General features: G+C 43.1%; 1 protein-coding gene across 1 annotated transcript in view; it reads right to left on the bottom strand.

Moving 5' to 3' along the window:
• The window catches only part of KCNH1 (potassium voltage-gated channel subfamily H member 1), an 849,123-nt gene that overhangs the window by 176,668 nt on the left and 646,987 nt on the right, over positions 1–25,468 (bottom strand). Inside the window, exon 8 of the mRNA XM_069236535.1 lies at positions 3,041–3,240. Within this exon, the coding sequence (XP_069092636.1) occupies positions 3,041–3,240 (200 nt within the window). The remainder of the gene's footprint in view (positions 1–3,040; positions 3,241–25,468) is intronic.

The raw sequence follows: 25,468 nt of genomic DNA, 5'->3' as shown, positions 1-25,468 counted from the left end.
TGCTCCTATGGGTGCCCCCCGGGCGAGGTTTGCTCTTTAGAGCTCCCCCGGGGCACCGGAAGGACTTGCCTTGGGCCAGAGCATCACCAGGAAGCAGGGATGAGAGGAGGACACCTCTAACTCGCCTGCTGAACCCTCAGAGGGCTTTGGTTTTCCTGTGGGCGGGACGGGAGCCTCATCGGAGGCTCGCCCGCGCCACAGACTCTTTGTGGGGCCCCTCGTGGGCCAGTATCAACTGTAGAGGTCTCCCCCCTACAGCAGAGGGCCAGTACAGGCCCAGGGGAGACCCCAGGAGATCGTGGGCCCCTCGAGGGGCCCATTACAAAGTCCGAGGGGGTGTGTGGCGCCCCCCTCCTCTTGCATTATCCCGAGGATGTTGGCCACACCTCGTGAGGGGCGGTTGAGGCCTGTGTGTTTCCCAGTGATCACGGGTCCCCGGAGGGGCCCGTCCACAGTAGAGAGGAAGTGTGTGCTGCCCTCCGCCAGCCAAAGGATAGGAGAGGCCCCCGTTTCGTGCAGAGGAGTGCTGGGGGCCCCATTTTTCATCTTTTAGGCACTAGAGGTGCCTGCACCATGAAAGCCAGGTATTTCCAAAATAAATAATATTTATATTAAAAATTCTTTCTACAGTCTTGAATATATCTATTGCCTACCTGTGTTTTGATATATGTATGAACATGTTCCTGTTATGGACATAACATACTAATATGTTTTGATGGCATGCCATATGTTTTCTAATGTTCCTACTATGGGCATTCATAATATTCTTATGACAAGTGCTTTGGTGTAATAACGTGTTTCCTAACTACTGCTTATGTTGCAGAATACTGAGTAACCTGTGTGTTATATGTGACTACTGTTAGTTTGCAGAGTAACTAATGTGTAACGTTCTGACAACTGCTAAGGTAGCAGGATAGTACTGATATGTGATGTTTGGTCTAATAATTGCATTGTGTACAATACAGTATATTTTCATAGAATCTGGTGTTGTGTTTCCTTTGTGGTGGGGATATTGCATCACATGTATTTGTGTGTTGTGGAAATGCCTCTGGGATGGGCCTGACTGCTCGTGTCAAGCTACCAAGAGGGTGAGCAGGGGTTATCTTTGACGTGTAACTCCCTTGCCCTGACTAGAGTGAGTAGGTTCTGCCTGGCTGAGGTGCATACCCTAGCCAACCAGAAATCCCATTTCTAACAGTACATAACTGCAAACTCACACTGAAATGTGATCCCTAAAGAACATCACCTCACCTTGCAGCAGGGCCTTAAGTATATCCCGTGTTTTTTAGGTATGTCCACAACAACAATGTGTGTGAAATAATAAAGGCTAATTTACGCAAACAAAAACAAACATTTTCCACCTACTCTAAATTTTGAGCAGATCCCCTCTTTTCTGGATGGGCCCCTGTATGATATATCTCACAGACTATGCTTTATGATATTGCCACTGATATTCTACCCTCCTTATGGCTCTTCCACCAAGGAAATTATTGTAAAGATGAAACCAACCAAGCAAAGTCAGATGACACAGGTCTTTGTTGTGTGTCTCTTCTCTCCACCATCACCTCATAATCTGTCACCTGCTTGGCAGACTAGAACCTTAACATCATCAATATTTTAATGCAATCTGCACTACCAACTGTGAGAATACACCAACTGATGATAAAGGGAAGATATAAGGACAGGAACATACTATTATGTTAATACAATGAGAGTTCAGTGCATAAGATTATTTGACATTATAACTGTAATCCTCCACTCGCACTGCTCTCATGCAAATCACTTCCCTGGAAACGCTTTCGTCATGCTACTGCTAGTCAAGAATGATGTTATTGTTGGTGAAGACAGTGTGTGATTTTATTTCTTCCTGATGATCTTTCTCTGTGATGATCTTTCCTTTTCACCGCCTGATGGTTTAGTTAGTGTCCTGTCCCTTCCAAAGGACCATAGGGTATCTATGTCTGCAAAAAGGCGGTTTAACTTTCACTGTCTTCTGCTATGTTGTATAACTCCTTTCCATCGTCGAAGGATGGAATTCTTACCTCTTTGCTTTTCTATTGGAATTGCTTGCCCTCTGGTACAATCAATCTTTATTGTATGTACGATCAACCTGTATTGTGTCCAATGCTTTGTCAGCTTCTGAACTGTGGGTCAGTAAGTCTGATGCCTTTATAGTATAACCACTGCATGATCCAGGTACAAGAAAACAGTGCTGTCACAGTATTGTATTCTTTTCATCACCCTGGCTTGGGTGATAAGTCTCTCCTTGACTCTGAAAGTGGACATATTTACCACAATATCTTCGGGTGGTAACTATCTTTAGTCTTTAGGCCAACTGTATCTGCCCTCTTGATTTCAATGCAGAATTTAAGTTGCTCCTTAAAGCTTTCTCAGAATATTTCAACGACACAGCAAATCATGTCATCAGTGTTTCAGACCTTGAACATGTAAATTGTCTTGTTGTGATCTAGTTTTAAGGTCTTTGCATTTCAACATTAGAGTATTAGTTTGCCCTTCCTGTTGGTAGATAGTGGTTGTTATCAGCTAGTATGTCTCCCCATATGTCTGCAGTTAAGACCCATGCTATGCATGTCTGCTTTGAATTCTGTAATCTCTCTATCAGTGACTGCAAAATATCTATTAATGTCTGCAATTTCCAATTTGCTGGCCACAATTGTTTTTTGTACTGTCTGGATCCTCAACTATGACTCCACTAACCTCTCTAGGGGGTGACAGACTGAATGAGCACTGTGACCAGAGTGCCACTGCTGACACCAGACCCAGTCCAGGTAGCTGCTGCTATGTGACACCCCATTGCTGCCATTCAGTCTTCCAACATCACTTCCTGGCTTGCGGCTTTGTGCAATCTGGGGCCAGGTTAGCTTCCACTATTGCTGGAACTGGTCACACACAGCAATCTAGAAGGAAAAGCCCGCCTCCCCCCACCCCTAAGTGGCAAACCAATAACTTCTAGGTGTCTCATTGAGGAGATAAACCTATGAAACTGCTGAGCAATAATGAGAGTACCCACTGTTCTTACCTTCTCAGTGTCGATCCCTCTGGACATTGACCACGTGGAAACAATGTAGTCCATGACCCGTTCACTCAGCCCCTTTGGCACCTGATAGAGCTTGAGGAAGTCGCGGACGCTGTTCAGCATTTCATGGTACCGGTTAGTGTTGGCATACATCTGCTGGAAGATTGTGGTCACATTTCCAAAAATAGTTGCATACAAAAGAGCTGCAAGAAACCAAAAAGGGAAATTTGTGATCAAAGGATTTAAATATTTGATTTGTGTTTTCTATTGTCCTCTCTTTTCACCCTGCGACTACTTCAGAGCTTACATTGTATGTTTTTAAGCAGCAATTGTATGAATGGTGGCTCGGCTATGTAATGGTGGCAAAGGAAATGCAAAAATTTAATTACGGACATCAATGAATGTCTGCAACTTTGCTTTTCCATTTTAAATATTATATCACTTTACCAAAGGGTGGATACATTTGAGGGCCAGTTCGAACCGTGCCTCAAGTTATAGGCTCCTGCATGTTTGAAACACTATTTAATATGGAATTAGGTAATCGGGCATTCCTATGTGTATTAGAAATATTAAGAATCGGTCTGTCTAGCTGTCCTACAAAGCCCACTCACTATTGTTCTGTTTTCCACTGAGCAGATATCTATGTACGTTCCTACACCAGGCGTATAAATAAGGCCATCGCAAGAACAACAGCTTTCAGAACCCACATATGATGTTTTAGTAGATGGCATGACATAATCGGCCAGTGAAAACTAGTTTTCCCAGCTGTTTAACAAAGAATGTTAAAAAAAACATGAAATGCACATTTGAATTGTACAGAACCAAAAACGCCTAAATGTTATTTCACGACACTTATATTTTCTAATTTATATCAGTTTTTATTAAATGTCAACCATGGTGATACATTTATCATACTTGTGGACGGATGATCACATTTTCGTAATGATAAATCAGCAGGCAGTTAAATTATGCATGTACTGGCAATTAGTAGTATTTCAAATTAGAACCTCTTTTTTCAAAGTGCTAAAACTTTTCAAGTAACACTGTCATTTTTTTTTACAATCCCCAATTTCGGTAATTTTATATTCAATATTTGTAATCATGTCAGGTTTGTCCCATCTTATGCCATTTTGGTAAACCTTAAAAAGAGATGGTGCTAAATTGTATGTCTAAAAGTGCGAAGGTGAACCATAAGATTGTATTAGCAGTAAATGAACTTAAAAATCCACCCATCGTCTATTGTAAGATAAACGTTTTCAATACCTCTAACTACACTAAAAGCTAATACAACTAGAACCCCCTAAAGCTGAAAATCAATACTCCAAAGAGAAAAGTTAACACATTCCAATATATATATATATATATATATATAAATATATATACATCTATATATATACTTTTAGAGATCTGTGCGGGTACTGAGAGAAATATGGGTTAATTTAAACTTAGTTTAAACCTAAATTTCCACCCGCCAGCCTAGCAGGAAACAGGCTACAGCATTGTCTCCAGCTCGTAATTGAGCTGGCAGCAATGCTGTAGCCAGCAGGAGGCACCAGCACAATGCAATGTACAAGTGCATAGGCAGTTCAGGGCCCCCCTTGGTGGTACTGCCATGAAGCCGCTGCCGGAGAACGAGGTAGTAATCCCAAGGGTAGCACTACTTGCAGCACTGCCCTGGTGGATTAGGACTGCCGCCAACTCCAGACCACCGGAATCCAAGATCCTGGCGGAGCTGGTGGCTAGGGCTGTAATGTGGCAGTTGGACTTCCGCATTGGCTATAGACTGCCAAACTCGTAATCAGGCCTTTTGTCTGGTGTCTGATGGTAAGACCCTCCAGCATTACGAGGGTCACTTGTAAATTGAACAAAGTATATGACATAGACTTAGACAGTTGAAATAATTTTTTTTACCCTCCCTGAATACTTGTTTGTGTCAGACACTCACAACTCACCTGAGCTAAGTGGCGTGACTGCAAGGCTGTAGGATGGCATGAGATCTTGGCGGTATTGGCCAAATGCCATTGTTTGTGTTTGTTTGGTCCTTTGCCCCATATCATACAAACACAGGGACATCTTAGGGATTTTGGGGACCCTGGGCAAAACGTATTTTGGAGGCCCCTATTCAGAATAGCTTTGAATTTATTATCTAGTTTCCGCTCTTTCATGCCCGCTTAAGCCAGGTCACTGATAGTGCGCAGCCACATTCATCCAAATTCTAAACGTGTTTACATTTAATATTCTGGAGTAGTGACCTGTGTTTTCAATACTGTAACACAGCAGCAGCTCACTAATGTTACTGCACATTATGTCTGTGACACCCTCCCTTTTCTCATATGTGAGATCCTGTTTTGATCTAAAAGAAAGTTCTTTATGGATGCTGCATAAAACAAACACAACATGGTTTGTAATACTGTCACACATGATCCACATTGAATGCAAATGAAAGGAAAAATATATTTAAAACAGTCTGTGTAGTAATTTTCAAGGTCATCAGGGCAAGACACTGCAGAACAGAGCTGGCTCTATCAGGAGGGCCCTGAATGGCTGAGGATCTGGGCCAGAGCCCACTTTGCCCATGCCTTAAAACGTCACATTATAAACACACTTTCTAATATTTCATCTTGTGAGCAAAAAACATGAAGGACCTTGTGCACAATAATTGTTGGACAATTTTTTACAATGAATCCAATGAAGCATTTGTGTACATTTCAGCATGGGAATGTGTTATAACTGCAAAACCACAGTATTATTTGTTTAGTTACATTTCTTATATAACATTATTTTTCTTGATCTATTTGAGAACTTCCCAAATGCACATCACAGTAAACTATTGTTGTTCATACATATAAGATTATCTAGGATTCCAGGCCTGTTTACTGAATTATTTTCAGACCTAGGCATCCATTCCAAGCCACCTTAGTTAACCATAAATGAAACATTTATTCTTTAGCTCCCCAGAGGCCCTGCTCCCCAGTCCTCTGATAGAAAGCAGAATGTCTCTGTATTTTTCAGTGTTGTGTTTCTAATGCACGTTCATTACTATTAACCACTCATAGCAAATTGCAATAGCCTGTGTGCAGACTTCAATAAATCAGTGAAATACCTTCAGGCACAAATCTCTCACCCTCTAACAGCTCCCGTAAATTGGTACACAAAGGACTGACAGGACATTTGCTCTCAAACGTACAGGATTGACTACTTAAATTCGTTGGCTTCCTTTTTGGGCCTCAAACCATTAAAGCAAAGAAAGGTTAAATAGGGTAGAACAGGAGGCACAGGCCAACACTGACCCCAGTTGTAAATTGGAGAACTATTTTTCCAATGGCTTTAGTCAAGATCAGGCCAATAAGGACACTGGCTGAAGAGAGCACATTATCCTTTGTTCCTGCTTAGGTAATCAGGAAAGTGTTCAGGACTGAGATATACTACAGTGAAGATTTAAAGAGAACTTGGACTACACCAAAGGTTCTAATTCCTGTAAGCCTCCTTGTGCTACTACATGCTGACAAAGCTCTCATTGGGAAATGTAGAACACTCGTGTTAAATAAAACATGATGACCAACATTATTCCAAACCCTATGACTTTAAAGAAGCACATCAAAGAAATACCAAAAGATTGTGATTCTTTGACTTTGATAAGCTATCTGAAGACATCCATGAAGTGGATTGAGGAAAGAGAAGAACGATGCTTCTGTGGATGCTAATATGTGCAGATAAAGCAAAGACTTGGCAAAGGTAGAAAAGGGAAAGCAGCACATTTCCACTATGTGCTTATCAAAAGTAGCACAATGTTGGCAGAGCCCTGAGCCCACATATCTATGACACAGTTAAGGAATGCACTTTTAGCACAAACTAATTGTGAAGCTTTTCATTCATAACTGGTGTCAGTGCATAGTCCTTCTAAGAAGGTGACCTCCTTTATTGGGGAAGGTTGGTGAGCATTCACAGAGGCATGTGAATGGTGAGACAGCTTTTTAGGCCAAAGTCTTCAATGCTATTTTAAAATCAGTGTGCAGAATGGGTCACACTGTAAGTATTCAGAAAAGGAAGCACAGGTGGACACGCTACACAAAAAACTCAGCCTGGCAATGGAGAACACACATTTCGCCCCCTTGACTTTACTCTTTTTCAAGTTAGGGAAACCTGGAAAGACCATCTCCATTTTTTAAAACTCATTGTTATTAGTTTTGTAAGATTTAACTCACATTTTATAGATGATACATAGACATAGGCAGTAGGAGTTAAAATATGGCAGTAAAAAAGGATAAAATGCGTCTGAAATAGTTCATGGAACGTTGCATGTGAACGAGTATATTCCTAGGCATGAAATTGTACTGGGATTCAATAAAATCAGAACCGTTGATACAGTGCAAGTCACTATACTACTGAAATAACTATTGTGTGACACATCATAAAAAGGGGGAGACAGAAGAAAGATAATTAAGACCCAAGTGCATACTTATACATGGGAACAACAATAAAACAACAATAGCTCTGCAAATGGAGGGTTACAAAGAGCAAGATGATTCAGGATTGGAGACAAAGGTGAGAGAGCATAACTTGGCTGTGCCATTATGCGTTCCAGAAGGAGAACTGAAATGCACTAGACAACATATATAATGCGTGTTCAAATGTATTCATATAAATGAAGAAACTGGAGTCATGAACTGAAATGCATTTATAAGTAGGAATGTAGAATGATCATATGCAAATCACATCTATGCAGTATTATTACATGAATAAATATTAGGATTTTCTAGTTAATCCAAATTGTCATAGTTATTCTTCAATTATTTTACTCATGTGAAGTGCACATATAACCATGTATTTGAATGTGCATTAAAGTTTACACTAAGTTAGCTAGAAAAGAGGCCTGGAAATGCTCTCTTTGTGTTTAATCTTCAAAATGATGAAAGTTTCACTCTCTCTGTGTATTTCTTTGCTTTCAGGTGCATCAACTGAAGTATTTTTTTTTATGAAAAACTTATTGTGAGTTGTCGATAAGGGGGCATGAGGAGACAGGTTGAGAAGGACAGGAGTGTTAGCGAGGAGTTGTGAAGGAGAACTCCCTCCTGGAGTCCTGAAGATGAGAAAAAATCAAAGATCACCATGATGGCTGAACCAAGAGATGAAAGCCTAGTTAAAGGATAGCATTCACCATCAGCCCTCCCCTTGGAGGACAACCCATGACTCCCACTTACACAAGAAAAAGTGGTGCACTCCACACTGCGCTCCCATAACCTCATTGTCATGGGTGACCTCTTTCTAGGTGGCCATCTGTTCTCGAGGACCAGAGATGCCCGGTTTCCGATAGCGACTAATATGGGCCATTCTGTTCTCAACCCGATGCAGAGTACACTCCAAGTGTTGCTTCCCACTTACATGCTTGTGACAGCAGACTTTTCCCCCCCTCACCATGATCAACCAGTCCGATTCGAGTCACAACTTAGTTTCCAAACTATTTCACACCTGCTTGGTTCTTCTTCCAGTTCAGGACGGTGGGGTGCGAGAGGCTTGGGAGGCACATGTGGGGTATGCGCTATCCAACAAAGTGTGGTCTGCTTCCAGCTCACAGACTAGTACAGTTTCCCCTAACCACTGGCACAAGCTTTTACATTATAAATTCCTTCGTAGAATTTATATGACACTCAGTGTCCTGGCTAAATTTGATTCCACGCGACCCTCCACTTGTTTGAAATGTGCTGTTGACAACACCAATTTTGTCCACATGACATGCCAGGTATCAACATATTGGAGATAGGTCTTTCTTATCCTCTGGCAATGTTGGATGTCCCGGTTGCCACAGACCCCCAGATTTCCCTGTTGGGCCACGTGAGGTCCATTGCCAAACCCTTACGGCGCTAAGCGGCCATAGCTCTCCTAATGGCCAAATGTGAAATTGCCTTACTTTGGGGCTCTAAGGCTCCCCGCACAACACGGGCATGGCTTAGTAGTCTCATTTTTTGTGACACAACCAGTGAGGTTTACGCCTCCCTACAGTGCCCTACTTCGAGTCCGAGAGACATCTGGATGCCACTCCGTGCTTATGTGCTTACACTTGAGAATTTGGAGCAGTGGGGTACACAGGGGTGCCACATCCTTTGGCTTGCGCTTCACCCTCCCTTGTGTCCAATGCATTACCACAAACTTCCTCCCCAACCTCATAGGACTGACTGACTACAGACACTCTCTTTCATGCTGTAGACATCCAACTGATGTTCATTGCTGTCTAGCATATTTGTATACATCCTCACATATTAATGCTTCAGTCATGTCACACTTAATGATTCATCTGGCTAATGTAGCTGTCATGGTAATGTGCTTACTTGTATTATGTTCACAAAAATTAATAAAAATAATTGGGAGTGACATCAGCTATTTGACGTTTGGGGGAGATAAGAGTGTTTTAGCTAGTTAAAGACTCGGATACATTCTGCCCTTTTACTAGAGTGGACACTTACAGAGGTACAGACCTCTGTTTCTTTTTGCTTGGCTGATGTGACTTTATCCTACACAAATCTCTCTTTCTGAAACATCTACTGTGGTTTCTATGGTGCTGACACTTTTCTTCATTTCCAGTATTTCAAGCTAGATCATTTTAGGGTTTCCTGTAGCTTACTAGAGTAGTTAGATAACCATAGGTTCAATGATTAGTCAGGAGAAGCTTGAACTCAGAGCATCAAGTGTTATTCCTTATTAGGTCGAGCTCAAGCATTCGACTATACTGTTAGTATACTTCTTATGGCTTAAAGCGATTTCATTGGTTGGTTGCAGTGGCCTTTAAAAATTCTTGCTCGCTAGTGGTCAGTTCTGCCGTTTTCTGTTTCAGAGCAGTGACCAACTACTGTATTATTCCACTTTGGTTTTTTATCTGTTGTTGTGATGGACTACTTTTGTTATTTCTTTGGTGCCCCCTTTCACTGTGGGTGTTTTAGGCTGGTAGCTGCCTGTGTTTTATTGCAGCATTCCGTTCCTCCCATCTCCTCCCATGTCACTGTCATTTGTTTTGGCTTTATTCCAGTGCTGCCCTTGTTTACCTCTGGCTCCTAAAATAAGCTTATTTTACAAAAGAAACACCCAGTTGTTTAGCTCACTGCTCATGAAAGCCACAATATGCCCTTTCTAGTAGAATGTAGCTAAACCTAGAAGCAATGATGTGAAACTGGCTTAGCCTCGAACCGCATCTAGAGTCTCTGTCTCCAGGCCCCCTCCCTGCTAGCACTCAACATCGCACACAGGGCATTGCTCATCTCCTGTATTGGAGACATAAATCTTCTCAGGCTGCTCTGCTCGTGGAATGCGAGGCAAGAATGCTTGCAAGACTTTTCATTCTGTTAAAATACTTTTCCAGCCTTATTTTCCTATTTCTGTTCAGACGTTTACAAAACTTGAGTTAGTGCAGTCATGTTCTCATATCTCCTCAAGAGCTTGTTTTCACATCACATACAACTTTAGTTGTGATGTCAATGGCCAGAAACGCTCACGCCGAAAATACTGCATGCATCAATGTGACTGTGGAAGGCAAATTAAATTAAGTTAACAAAGTATTTAATTTTAAAAAATGTCATGCACAAGGACCCCAGTGTCATGAAGTCTTAGGCTTGTGCTGGTTCACTCTTCAAACCTCCCCCATTTGCTGTTCAGTACGATGTAGCCAGGCTCTAGCTTTAGCCACGCCCTGCACACCAGTCAAACTGCAAACCAGAAATCCCTTGAGTGAATCACAATGAATCACAATGAATGAGTTCCATTCAAACTACGTAAACAAGGCAACCATACTATGACCACGCGGCTCTCCTGAAGGGTGAACAACATACATGTTTATTTTCATGTTCAGGTTGGCATTCAATGCATCTTGTAATTGCTTGTAATTGTAATTGCTTCTAATTGCATATTCCAATTCTTGGTGGTAATGAATGGAATAATGACTAGGCCCCTTCGACAATAATTATAATCTCATAATTTATACAAGGACACTCCGTGTGAGGGCTAATACGCATGTATGTGCTTTGCATAATTGCTTTATGTAATCAGTAAGCAATGTCGTCTGACAAGCAGAGCAGAGGGACTTAACTTGACAGAAGACATGCAGCAGAAAAAGCAGTGCGAGTCACATTAAATTTGTTTAGTGAAACAATAATATACGTCAACTCCGATGTAGAAAGCAACACTGCCAGATAATGCAGTTATAACAGGTTAATGCTGGGAGTTCCAATGAAAGCATCTGAGTGGGAGAGGTTTGATGCTAACTGGTATAGCGTGTTCAATTGCAACATACTAGAACATCCATCCCCTTTGTAGATGTAATGTTCCAGCAGCATTGGAACCCTCTTGACTCTGGGACTTGCCAGTCCAGGGTCCTTTTAAGTTGTAAGCCTCGCATTGGTTTAGACCTGTAAATCAGAGGGCTTATTATAACCAGTCAAGCCTGCGAAAGAAGAGCTATAATGCAATAGAAAGTACCAATGTATTAGTTAAAAAACCTCATTGTGACCAGCTAAATCCGGTTAGCGTTAGGCATATGGACGTGTGTGAGGGTGTGATAGAATCATGGCAGCTTCTTTTCATTGAAACGCAGACTGGAGAGAGCATATGGTGCACAACTACATGGGTCAAGGGGTTTTTCATTCTTTGTTTCAGATATACGGCCCCCTAAGATCGAAGTATTTACGTCAACTATCACTTAGGGATTCCGCCAGGTTGAAAATGCTTACCATGTGCATGTGCATCCTCTAAAGTGCAGCACTGAGGGTCCAAACTGTGAGGGTGATTCAGAGGGGCCTAGCATTTCTTAATGTAGGTCCATTGTCTTGTTAGTTTAGGTTTGGGCTGCGTGCATATCAAACGCAGCATTGGAGGCCACTAAGCCATCTGTTATCCTTGTTCTTATTGCCCAAGTCTCACCCTGTCTTTCAACCTGCTATCACCTAACGATAGGCATTGTCATATTGATGGTCAGTAGAAGAGTTGACCCCCAGCAGCTAAAGCTACCGGACTCTCAGTTCCAAGGATGTGGATGTGTATATAATTAGCATAGCAAATTGAAATTAGGATGCTAAATGGCAACATTTAATTTTTTGCTGCAGGTAGAGGAAGAAGGTATATGGACGTGTTTTAGGTATCTGCAGGGTCACTGGCATTATGTGGCAGGAAAGGATCAAATTATAAGTCAGGGTTGACAAATTTATGGGGCAAGAAAAGGCCAATTGGGCATTAACAATGCCAATAGCTCAAACTTTTGCAAATGTAAGACCTATTGCATTACAAATGCTCGTTTTTTATATTGTTACTACTGAAGTAGTAGTAAAAGTCTTGGTCTGTTTAATGCTGATGTGTTTCGAATTTGTTCGACACTTTAACTCATCTTAGGTAATCTTGTATTTTTATAGCATGGTTTTGAGACTCATTTACAAGTTTGGCTTTGAATTTGACATAAATCTTTTGAACTTTTATTTCTGCCTCTGAGATTTAAATGTGTGACCAAATGGTTTGCATTGTAATTTAAATTGAATTCTGGAATGTATTTCTTTTCACCCCGTGGTACTTAGAAAAAGATTCTTCTGGTCCAAAGAAATCAGTAATAGTGCCAGACGCTGTACTAAGGGAATAACGGAGTTCCCATGTGTAGTAACTTCGGTGTGACAGAGGGGAGGGTCATTTATGGAGTCCAACATTATGGATAACATAGATGGATGGAAAGAACAGGGAGGAGATTTGATCCTAAAGCTCAAATAGTGGAGGGGGGCATCTATAAGCAAGTCTCCAGTAGAAGAGACATACATTGCTTGAAGATCAAAGGGGCTGAGGGGGCCTAGACGCAACACACAGGAGTTGTTCTAGGTGTTTAATGAGACCCTGCCACTGTCAGTTCAGGAAGGTAAAGGGTCATCTCTTGGTTCCTCTCCCAAGGTCATCCGTAACCCATCCCAGTCCTCTGCTATTGTGTGCTTGCAGAGGCCTTTACTTTCTTCTCTAAGTAGGGCCTTATTTCCGCCTGGGCCCAACATAAAATCATGCTACACCATGAGTCCGAAGAGTGCAAGGGGTGACTTCCATTTACAGATAATTGTTCTCTTAGCAAGGAGGCCTAGACCTAGAAAATGTGTTGCAACCTCGCGGTTCTTTGTATGCTGGAAAATCCACAATGTGCAAGATTCCTAGGTGGGCTGTAAACAGATCATAGTATTAAACAGACAACACTTAGAAGCTATGAACCCAGTAAGACAAGAGGGATTGGCAACTCCAGAGCATGTGCTGTAAGTCGGCGTCAGTGATTAAACAACAGGGACAAGAAGCAGCAGCTCCTGGAAAAGCCTGTTGTAAGATAAAAAACTGCATTAATTTAAACCTGGCATTTCGTGGAATGGAGTGTGAAAATTATAATGCCTTCACCCATACTTTGTCTTGAATTGCCCTCTCATATTTGCTCTCTCGAAGGTCTTGTACGTATTGGTGTGGGAAAGGGAGGTGGGGTATATTTACTTACAGAACCAGATGATACAGCGTTTGCCTGTACCTATTGTGTACAAGGTTTGAGTTGGATGATGTGTGCTGGGTTCTGCCTCTACAATTGCCCATCTAGTACTCAGAACAGCTTTTATTAGACCAGACGTTCACAATTCCCCTGAATGAAGAGCATGTTGTTCTTAGAAGGTGTGGGAAAACTGAAGGGAACCACCCTCAATCAAATCCCTGAATGCACCCAAGCCAGCTGCACCACAAGGCGTAAATCTCCTCTTGTCGAGACAGGAGTATTGTCCTCAGAGGCCCAATAAAGGGATCCTGGGCACTAAGTGGGACGGGTTCTTCGTGAATAGGCAGAGTCAAGATTGAGATGAAGTATGGGTGGGTCTGGGACCAGATAGTGTCAAATGTAGTATTTCAGGTATTCATAATGGCCTTTCAGTCACACCAGTCTCTTCTGCTCTCATTCTTAGAAGCCATATGATCAACCACTGCACCTGACTTCCTAAATACTATGCAGAGGTAGAGACCTCCCTGGTCGACTGGGAGTCTTAATGAGGCCAGTGCAACTTTGTGGAGGTTGCCATACCAAATCGGATCTCCCAGGAGGGCACCTAACTCCCAAACAAAACACAGGGAGAATAAACTTGGAGACTGGCAAAGTAATACTGTCGTTTCTGAATCATCACCATCTTGGAAACAGTGATGCGACCCAGGAGTGTGAGTGTTCTCCAAAAAAGCTACTTAACCTTTGAGTGGCAAAGGCCATGTCCACTGCATGGCACCTCCAAGACATGCATTCAAAGATTAGGCTTAAGGGTTCGAAATATAGTATGCATCACAGAAGCTTTGGATTTTCTTTCTTCATTATTATACCCCTTTCTAAGTGTCTTTAGTCAGACTGGAAAGTGAGATAATCGCCAAACATTTACAGCATAAACTTCTAAAGATAAATTATATTCAACACTTTACTATTACATCTGCCCAACTTCTTCTACTTTGGCAGGCTTCCGGTTACTGTTTCATTTTTCTCATCAAACTAAGTGAACACCCATTCAAAACCACCAGCTAGGGCATCTGTCTGAAAAATGATTTCTGTGTTGCATTCTGGATCTTTAAGCCCTGGAGCTGCGAAGAGAGCATTCTTCCTGATCGCAAAGGTAGTTTGGCACTCAGCAGAGAAATTAATTAGAGTTTTCTAAAGGTTTAAAGTGAGAGCTGCTGTAAAAGTAGTACAATATGCTTTAAGAAGACTTACCTTCATCTGGGTTTCAGTTCATAAGGAATGTACCTTCAATTAAATGAACTGTTTCTTCCAATTATCAAGTTTGTTGCCCAGGCAAATTAGTTTACCCCACCTAATCTGGCACTTAACCTGACAGCAAGTTCGGTTTGCTTAAGTTCCTGAAATCCTGCCTGGTTTGCAACCCTTGGTCCTCTTCTAAGGCACTGAAGACAGCTATCATATACTGTAGATAGGTAACTGTGAAACTTTGTAGGCTAACAAGAATCCAGTTCTTGACACCTAGGGTGGTAGCAGCGGCAATTTAATATTCGAGGGCCCTTGTGCTGAGAATTTGTTCTTATTTTTGTGCACCTTCAGTTATTGCATTTTTAAAGTACAATGAAGTCATGAAGTCAGATAAAATGGTGCTCGGGAAATTGGCAGCATCCAATTAATTTACTCGCTCATCTGAAGGTATGGATGTGAGGTCTTGGGGTATGTGTTTTGCTGCAGAAGCAACAGTGAAACTAGAATATCTGCTCCCGCAATTCTGGAAGAGGAAGTCAGAAATGATAAGAAATTAGTAGAAATGGAAAATTGATAAAATGCCAAACGGGAGACATTTACTATGGATACTATTTGGTTACTGTGTAGGAGAAGTTACAGAGTGCCTAAGAAAAAGAAAATTAGTGTACTTAGCCTTTCCATTTTACTCACTCTGCTAGGTGCCCCACCTCATTAGACTATCTGTGATCACAGTAGCCTAGTGGTGCTAACAAAAAAGGATTGATCCCCCTAACCACTAACCTGTCATGAGTTTCACTATGAACTATGTAGCTCACAAAGAAAGGGTTGCCCTAGCAGGTGATACTTGAAAAACATAGCTGGAGGGTTTTCAACATCTTTCCGCAGTTACAGCACGCGTCAGAGCCCTAGAGTATACCGTCAGTGCACACTGATATCAAACTTCCTATGAGGGCGTATTATTACGGGTAACTTAAGAACTGCACAAAGATGACTGTGGTGTGGGTAATTCAGCAACTGAGTAATGAAGCCCTATTTCTTTTTTCTTTAGCCAAGCTTCTGCAATATATGGGTGTTGGAGTTTTTTGCTTATGCAGGGTCATCCCAAATCTTTTTGCCTCCTGCCTCCTATATTTTCTGACCTGTTGCTGTTGGCTTATGAACGCTGAGCACTTTACCACTGCTAACCAGTGCTAAAGTGCATATGCTCTCTGTGTAAATTGTAATGTTGATTGGTTTATCCATGATTGGCATATTTGATTTACTAGTAAGTCCCTAGTAAGGTGCACTAGAGATGCCAGGGCCTGTAAATCAAATGCTACTAGTGGGCCTGCAGCAATGGTTGTGCCACCCACATAAGTAGCTCTGTAATCATGTCTCAGACCTGCCACTGCAGTGTCTGTGTGTGCAGTTTTAACTGTATATTCGACTTGGCAAGTGTACCCACTTGCCGGGCCTAAACCTTCCCTTTTCTTACATGTCAGACACCCCTAAGGTAGGCCATAGGTAGCTCCAAGGGCAGGGTGCAGTGTATGGTTAAGGTAGGACATATAGTAATGTGTTTTATTTGTCCTGACAGTGAAATATTGCTAAATTCGTTTTTCACTGTTGCAAGGCCTTTCCCTCTCATAGGTTAACATGGGGGCTACCTTTAAATCTGATTAAAGTGTACATTCCCTTTGAGAGCGGATGGACATGTGGAGTTTGGGGTCTCTGAGCTAACAATTTAAAAATATTTTTTTTTTTTTATTAAAAGTTGATTTTAAGATTGTGTGTTTGAAAATGCCACTTTTAGAAAGTGAGCATTTTCTCACACCTGACAGGGATGTGCCTGCCCTCACACAATGCAGTCTCCAACCCCCTGGTGAGTGTCTGGGGCCTGGCCACGGCAAGGCAGGATTTCACATTCCAAAGAGACTTTACTTTGAAGTAGGCCTACTTCAAAGGAGAAATTGGGTATAAAAAGGGTGCCCAAATCCACAGACTTTAGAAACAGCTCTGGAACCAAGAGGAACCTCTGCCTGGAGAAGAGTTGAATAGCTGAGGAAGAAGAGCTGCCCTGCCTGTGACTGTGCTTTGTGGAGCTATCCTGCAGTTGCTGCTTCTGCCAGAGTAAGAGGGCAAAGACTGTACTTTGTGTGCCTTCCATCTTGAGAAGAAATCTCCAAGGGCTTGATCTAGAGCTTGCCTCCTGTTTGAAGTCTCAGGGACAGCAAAGACTTCTCTCTGCCAGAACCTGGAGTCTCTGGAGAGACTCCTACTCTACCCTGTGGTGCCCATCCAGTTCCTGGGACCCTGAAAAAAGAAGCTGGCAGCCTAAAGACAAGAAAATCCACGTACAGAGCGCCGTGTGGGGAAAAGATTGACACGAATCCGATCTGCGGCTGAAAAAACGATGCGCTGCCGGCTCCACAGCTGAGAAACGAAGCTCGCAGGAAACGCAACTGAAGAATCGACGCACGGAGCAGGAGAAATGACGCGCAGCATCGCTGACGGAGGCTGGGAGATCACAACCTGCGCTGCGGGATTTTCGGATCATCGTGCGGCTGGATTTTTGACTCAAGTACCGCCGTGCGGAGTTATTTTTGACGCACAACCGCCCGCGCAGGGTTATTTTTGATGGACACCAGGTACATTTTCACTCTAGCAGCGCTATTGTGAGTTTAAAACCACTCAAAGACTCTTTTTGCATTTTTATTGATAACTTGTCTTGTGTATGGTGGATTTTTGTTGTTTTGGTCTTGTTTTGTTTAGATACATATTGACTATTTTTCTAAACCTGTGTTGTGTCATTTTGTAGTGTTTTCATTAAGTTACTGTGTGTGTTGGTACAAATACTTTACACCTAGCACTCTGAAGTTAAGCCTACTGCTCTGCCAAGCTACCAAGGGGGTAAGCAGGGGTTAGCTGAGGGTGATTCTCTTTTACCCTGACTAGAGTGAGGGTCCTAGCTTGAACAGGGGGTAACCTGACTGTCAACCAAAGACCCCATTTCTAACAATGGGCACATTGATTTGAGTGCTTAAAGGACTGAGCTATGTGTGCTTATTTCATTTATCATTGGTGTATGCTTTATCCAGAGCTTCCATTCTCTCAGTCGACTTCTACTGGGCCATTCAGAACAAACGTCTACTATGAAATGAAAGAGCTGCAAGAGAGGTGATGATCCATTTTTGTTTCACAAAACTAAGAGGGAATACTACAGGGTGCCAAAAAGAACTGAAAGAAACTACAGGTCGATCCCTTTGCTGCAATTCCACCCAATTGGTAAATAAACCCAAGGCAGAATGATATCCAACTTCCTTTGGGGGGGGTCTGTTCGTGGCACTTATATCAATAATTGGCTTGTTGAATCTTTCAACAAGCTTATTAGCAATGGGGTCTTTGCTTGGCATTCATGTTACCCATGTCCAAGCAAGGACCCTCACTCTAGTAAGGGCAAGTCACACACAATCCAAATTTTCCTGTGCCCACCCTCTGGTAGCTTGGCACTGAGCAGTCAGACTCAACTTAGAAGGCAATGTGTAAAGTATTTGTGCAATAAATCATACAATAACACCATATAGCACCACAAAAATACACCACACAGTTTTTGGAAAAATATATAATATTTATCTGATAAGATGCAGGTCAAAACGATTAAATGCAATAAGTAGATGTTTGAGATATCACTATAAAAGTGATATAAAGTCTCTTAAGTCTTTGCAAAGCAAGTAAATGTCTTTTAAAAACAATAAAGGTCTCCTGCAAGCACAAAGTACCTGGTTCGTGTTCAAAATCTCCGCAAGGGGCCGCAGAGGAGGCGATGGGTAGAAAACAGGGAGGTGTGCGTCGGTTTCGCACCTTCGCACACTGACTTGCGTCATTATTTTCCACGGAGGGGAAGGCTTTGCGTCGATTTCCGGCGTGCGGACTTTGTTCCTCTTCGGGTTACGGGGTTTTTCGGTTACCTAGGGCACACCTTAAGGGTGACTTATATGTAGAAAAAGGGGTGTTTTAGGCTTGGCAAGTACTTTTAAATACCATGTCGAATTGGCAGTGAAACCGCACACACAGGCCTTGCAATGGCAGGCCTGAGACAAGGTTAAGGGGCTACTTAAGTGGGTGGCACAATCAGTGCTGCAGGCCCACTAACAGCTTTTAATCTACAGACCCCGGGCACATATATTGCACTCTACTCGGGACTCATAAGTAAATTAAATAGCCCAATTGGGTATGATCCAATGTTACCATGTTTAAAGGGAGAGAGCATATGCACTTTAGCACTGGTTAGCAGTGGTAAAGTGCGCAGAGTCTAAAAACCAGCAAAAACAGTGTCCAAAAAGCGAAGGAGGCAAAAAGTTAGGGGTGACCACCCTAAGGCTGTCAAGTCTAGCAAAGCTCATTTGTCTGGAGGGAGGATTGGAGAATACACACCCATACGAGAAGCCTTTCATGTAAGCTGACCTAAGGAGGTTGATCTGTTAGCAACAACTTCCTTGTGCAACTCCACTCCAGAATAAATGGCAGGCAGGGCCCTGTCCACCAGTGGAGGAGTCACATTACTGGTAGGCACGATCTGGGAGTACATAACTGCATGTTTTACATCTTCCAGGTTAAATGAGTTCCCCCAGGGAATATCACGGTCAAGGGGGTTGACAATATCTATCCCCAGACTTTCAAACAGTGTCACCACCAGTGGTGAAGGTATAAGGCAAGCATTAAAATCCTTCCAGGATTCCCACTCATTTGGTAACTCAGACAGGAGCAGCAACATTTACTTATCTTAACATTCATCTGGCAATAGTAGAAGTGTAAGTGACACTAATGTACAAAGCTAGCAAAAATAATCACATGAGCCTGGTCCAAAAAGATAATTTTATAATGTTGTTGGCAGCGGTGGTCGCCGCAAATGTCAGGTGGGGGAGAGAGAATGACGGGGGAAGCAACGTTTAAAAAAAAATAACAATACTTACCATTTTTGTTGTGCTATCCATCTCCCTCAGCCTCCTCGCTCCTTGGGACACCAGCACAGGCTCCCCAGCAATCCTGGTGCTGCTTTCATGCTAAATGTAGCATGAAAGCAGCACCAGTATTGGTCTGAGTGGCTCAGACTGCTGTTGAACACAGCCAGGCTGGAGAAACCTTAGCACGCATATGAGTTTGGCCGGCCTGAGACCGCCCCTGGTTGTTGGCCACTAAGCCTTGAGAGCTGCAGCTGCAAGGTTCACCCTACTGGAGAATTCACACTGTTCTTGGGCTGCAGCCTCCCTTTGAAGGCATTAAGTTGTGGCACATCCTCTCCTTATCTGACAGAGGTTTGCTTGGATTGTGCTCTAGTGTGAATTATGTGGCAAACCCTGGGCAGCTGGGAAGGAGAGGCACTTGTCAGGAGATCCCACCCTAGCATAATGATAGCCTGGTGTTATTGATGGTAATTCCTGGAATGCCGTGGGCAGCCAAGGTAACATTAAATACATTAAAGTTCAAGCAGACTCTGAGAAGAGAAAAACAAGTGAAATTCAACATAGGTAACACGTACGATAGCCTCAATGGTTAGCCAATCCTCTTACCAAAACATAGCCAGATGTGTCTTTCACAATGTGGGAGTTTTTGTGAGAGGATTAGGTAGAACAAACCACACTTATTCTGTAAATGTGATTTCTAGGTGGGGAAATCCTTAACACCCTCCAAACATCAGTGTGTGAGGGTTTGTTGCATTCACTTTAGTCTTGTGTTTTAGCACTAGAGTTAAGTGTAAAAATGGGTGTGAAAAAACTAAGAATGTTTGTGAATATCCACAAAGTTACACTAACGTTCGCAGCTTCTGCGTTTTCTGCACAATTAAGAATTTGCCGCATTCGCCACTTAACCCATCATCTGCTGCATAATTTGGAGATATTAACAAGAAAAAAATATTTCTAGCTCAACTGTTGAAAGGTAACTAAATTGTGTCAAAAGTGTTGCTGCGTAATGGAAGAGCCTTAACAAAGGATTTCAGTTATTTTTGCTGTATTTAGATGTCAGACTGGTACTAACGAGGTGAAACCTATACCCAAACAGTGTTAACATGGGTACAAATAACAAAATAATGAGGTAATACTATCACAAAATGTACTGCATTATGTCGCGCAATTTGCCTTTTCTTGCTCCATAATTTAGTGAGCCCTGCTGCATAATTTGCCTTTCCCCTGCCGCATAATTCCAGTGGTCCTGCTAATGGCCAAGCATTACTATTGATTTGGAAGAAAGCTGGTCCATCTTAAACTATTCCTTAGATGAAACTGTGATATGTGGCTACAAAAATCATCACATGTAATTTTTTGTGGTTGCAATTGTAATTTGCAACTGGAAAAGTTTCGTAAGTGACATTTTTCAGTAACTGTGCAAACCCAGGTTTCACATGGCGATATTTTTTTGAGGGTAAACAAAATACTGTCAGTAGTAAATGAGGGCCAGTTCGTGTTTGTAACGGGGAGTGGGTTTTATGTGGGAAAACTGAAGAACGATTGACAAACAGGGCATCAAAATGCACAAATGACCATTCCACAGGTGGGGGAATTCACGCTTTTTGCCCTGTGGTAATCAAACAGCCACCTCCTCAAACGTGTGAAAGGTTTGCAATGCAGTCTGCATTAGGCTACATGACATTTTTAATAACTTATAGGAGAAGACAGCTTTAATTACTTGAGGCATTCATTAACATTTGCAAACGAAACACGAAGTTCAGTCATATCTGAAAGTGCCCAAGTAATTTTTTTCTTCAAGTGGAGTCACACGATGGCAAACTCATTCCAGTGGCCACGGGGATGAAACATAGCTTAAGATTCTCATTTTCGGCTTAGAACTTAAAAACCTATTAAGGAGGTTAATGCGGTGTAGCAGAACGCCAGAACCAGGCCTTTTTGCTAGTGCTTAAATGACCTCATTAAGCAGTGCCACTATAAACAGAGGAGGTTCGCTGACTTCCACTGAGAACCATGTGCAAATATTCAGTTAAACAAAAATAGGAACTTACTCTTCTATTTCACCTTATAGTGACTGAGCGAGGGCATGTCTGGGAGAATTTGTAGGACAGGGTGTGTTGTTTGTTTCCTTATCTGCAGTGATCAAACAGCAGTAGTCTCTTTCTGCGCGGATTTGGGTTGTGAGACCTATTCCGGGCATTGTGTTGACATGGGCCTGGCGGAATATGGGTGCCTTTAACCAAATGATCTAATATGACAGGTTAGAAATACTGACATGTGTGGACAGTGGGGTATAGTTGTAGGCACGCTGCAGCATCGGTGAAGGATTCCAGGCCTAGAAGAGGTTTAGGTGTAACACAGGGTGAAATAAGTGACAGATAAGATTAGGAAAGTAGTGGCTATTTTGTGTTAATATTATTCTGGCAATGGATCCGTCTGTACAGTTTGGAACCTTTAAAATATTTTTTTTCAACCTCATTGGTTTGATCAGCAGGTCTAAACCAGATAACAGTTCAGCAAGGCCATGGAACAGTCCATATTATGTGAATGGGATAGGTGGGGATATGTTTTCTGCTAGTCACTGCAAGTGCACGTGCTCGCTAATTTTGGCAATCTAGCGCAAAACACATGGATGGGTTCACTTTTACTTTGGTATGCTTGTAGTTTGCAGCAGTAGCTGCTAGAGTTGATGGGGTGGGGGGGAAATCGAGGGGTAAATAACAAAATGAAAACGTACTTACCCACTGCTCCCAGCCGCTGTCTGCCTTCTTCTGCTACAGTGCAGATTCCCCAAGGGCTGGTACGCACTACGCAGGCTCCCATACGCCAATCAAGACACTGCTCTCATGCTGGTAATACTGTTTACCTGCGCCTTGATTGATTTGAGGGGGCTGGTTTAACACTTGATCAAGGCCTGGAGTCTGTGCCTCTTCTCCACCAAGTTGTGCAGCGCAGCCGGGTGGAGAGATCTAAATGTGCATGTCAGTTTGGCCGTCCTTGGACAGCCGGCCAAACCAACATGCACACTTATTGTGTGCACTACTACTCCCCCTGCTGTCGTAATGGCCCCACCCTAGACTTGGCTGGCTCTAGCACGGAAAATAAAATGCTAATAAAATGGTTTTATCATCATATTATTTTTCACTTTTCCCTGTGCTGGCTCTTAGCGGGGGGGGGGGGGGAAGAGAGGGAAAGGGGGGTGATGCTCCTCCACCATAATAAAGGAGCCTCTGCTGGTAGTTTGAAGCCCTAAAAGTCCCAGTTCATTTGAGGATCAAAGTAAATATTTAGGGTGTTGATGATCCCATTGTTGCTCTTACCAGTGTTGGGTGGATTTTTTATAAAGTCTGGAGCAGGGTCCCCAACCTTTTCTGTAATAAAAGCTACTTCAGTTCGACAACAATCATCCCAAGCTACTATTATTTTTAGAGATGTAGTGGTAACCACATCAGACAAGATTACATTAGTGCCCACCATATGCATGATTACTAGCAGTGATCACCTTCGTGCATCAAGGGAACTTCCTGGTGACTTCAGGTCTGATTTTTCATTGTGCTGATGTGGAACCGCGCTCCTTCCGAGAGCATAGACCTGGAGTTACAGTTTCCCTCCCAATTGGTGTGTCCCAGAATTAACCGGAAGACTGCCATTTTAAAGAATGCCCTTATGGTTTCAAGGCAAGGGATCGCTAATTAACCATCGGCCAGAAAACCTGCGCCAGGCACTGGCTCGGGCCCAGACATCAGCAGTTTCACGGCACTACCCTGAGGTACTCGCCAATGTTGCCTAGCTGTGACTTTACTCTCCCACACTCACCATACCAAGGAAGACGCAGGAGTTGACATGCCAGCCAAGGCAGACAGTGTTCTAACAGTAGGCAGCCACACTTTCTCCAGTACCCAACCAGTGCATTTTGAGGGTCATAGCAACAAAAAGAGAACTGTATTAGTGGCTGCCAGCTTTCACTGGACCCATGTGCTTTCCCAGAATCTGCAACGTTGTAATCTTGTACACATAGCCCAGTCTCATGGCTATCTTCTACCCCCTGCCTGACATGCATCTGGAATTACAATTTGCATCCCCATTCTGATTTGACACCTGCACGCTTACCCAGCAACTGAAATAGTCAAAAGACAAAGAGCATGGCAACAGATGAGGCAGCCTCACTGGATATCCCGGCCATGGCATTAATGCTCATGAAAGATCGACAGACATCAAGGACTCCATTGCCAAGGTGACGACAGCAGTGACTGAAACCAACTCTGAAGTGCAATCCTCATGGGGTGACATTACCGGGTTTCAGACACAACTGCACCCTGGAGGGGAGAATAATGGACAAATAATCATGTCACGCACACCAAATTGGGAACAGAAAGTATGGCAACTCTGGCACAAAACTATTGAATTGGAGGCCCGAACGGAGCCAGAGGGGCAAAATAAGGATTGTTGAACTTCTGGAACATTCTAGAAAAATTACATACTTTACCTTTTTTGGTAAGCTGATCGACACTCTTATGAATCTCACCTTTATCCCACCCCTTGAAATCCAGACAACACATGCAGTCTGCTCTCAATATACACCCTAGACTCATCATCCACATCACATCCTGGCATGCGGTCTACAACTTCAGTGTAGGAAAATGTCTCCTTGTTGCAGTTGCCCCCCCCTTTTTTAATTTTGTTTGATATTGATGATGACCTGATTGAAGTGTGCTGGGATCCTGCTAACCAGGCCCCTGCACCAGTGTTCTTTCACTTAAAATGTACAAAGTTTCCACAATTGTCACACGCCTGGCACACAGATAAGTCCCTTGTAAAAGGTACCAGTGGTACCAAGGGCCCTGTGACCAGGGAAGGTCCCTAAGGGCTGCAACATGTGTTGTGCCACCCTAAGGGACCCCTCACCTAACACATGCACACTGCCAGTGCAGACTGTGTGTGTGGGTGAGGAGAAAAATGCAAAGTCGACATGGCATCCCCCTCAGCGTGCCATGCCCACAACCCACTGCCTGTGGCATAGGTACGTCACCCCTCTAGCAGGCCGTACAGCCCTAAGGCAGGGTGAACTATACCACAGGTGAGGGCATAGCTGCATGAGCACTATGCCCCTACAGTGTCTAAGTCCATTCTTAGACATTGTCAGTGCAGGGTAGCCATATTAAGTATTTGGTCTGGGAGCTTGTCAAAACGAACTCAACAGTTTCATAATGGCTACACTGAATACTGGGAAGTTTGGTATCAAACTTCTCAGAATAATAAACTCACACTGATGTCAGTGTTGGATGTATTACAAAATGCACACAGAGGGCATCTTAGAGATGCCCCCTGTATTTTACCCAATCGTTCAGTGCAGGACTGACTGGTCTGTGCCAGCCTGCCACTGAGACAAGTTTCTGACCCCATGGGGTGAGAGCCTTTGTACTCTCTGAGGCCAAAAACAAAGCCTGCACTGGGTGGAGGTGCTTAACATCCCCCCATGCAGGAACTATAACACCCAGCAGTGAGTCTCAAATGCTCAGGCTTCGTGTTACAATGCCCCAGGGCACTCCATCTAGTGGAGATGCCCACCCCATTGACACAGCCCCCACTTTTGGCGGCAAGTCCTGGGAGATAATGAGAAAAACAAGGAGGAGTCACCCCCTCAGCTAAGTCCACCCCTAAGGTGACCAGAGCTGAAGTGTCCTCCTCCTTGGAAAATCCTCCATCTTGTTTTGGAGGATTTAGCCAATAGGATTAGGGATGTGCCCCTCTCCCCAAAAGGAGGAGGCGCAA

This window comes from Pleurodeles waltl, chromosome 5 (genome assembly GCF_031143425.1).
Source record: "Pleurodeles waltl isolate 20211129_DDA chromosome 5, aPleWal1.hap1.20221129, whole genome shotgun sequence".
In the NCBI taxonomy this organism is placed as follows: domain Eukaryota; kingdom Metazoa; phylum Chordata; class Amphibia; order Caudata; family Salamandridae; genus Pleurodeles; species Pleurodeles waltl.
The sequence above is the reverse complement of the archived record's forward strand: the minus strand, read 5'-3'. Positions and strand labels throughout refer to the sequence as shown.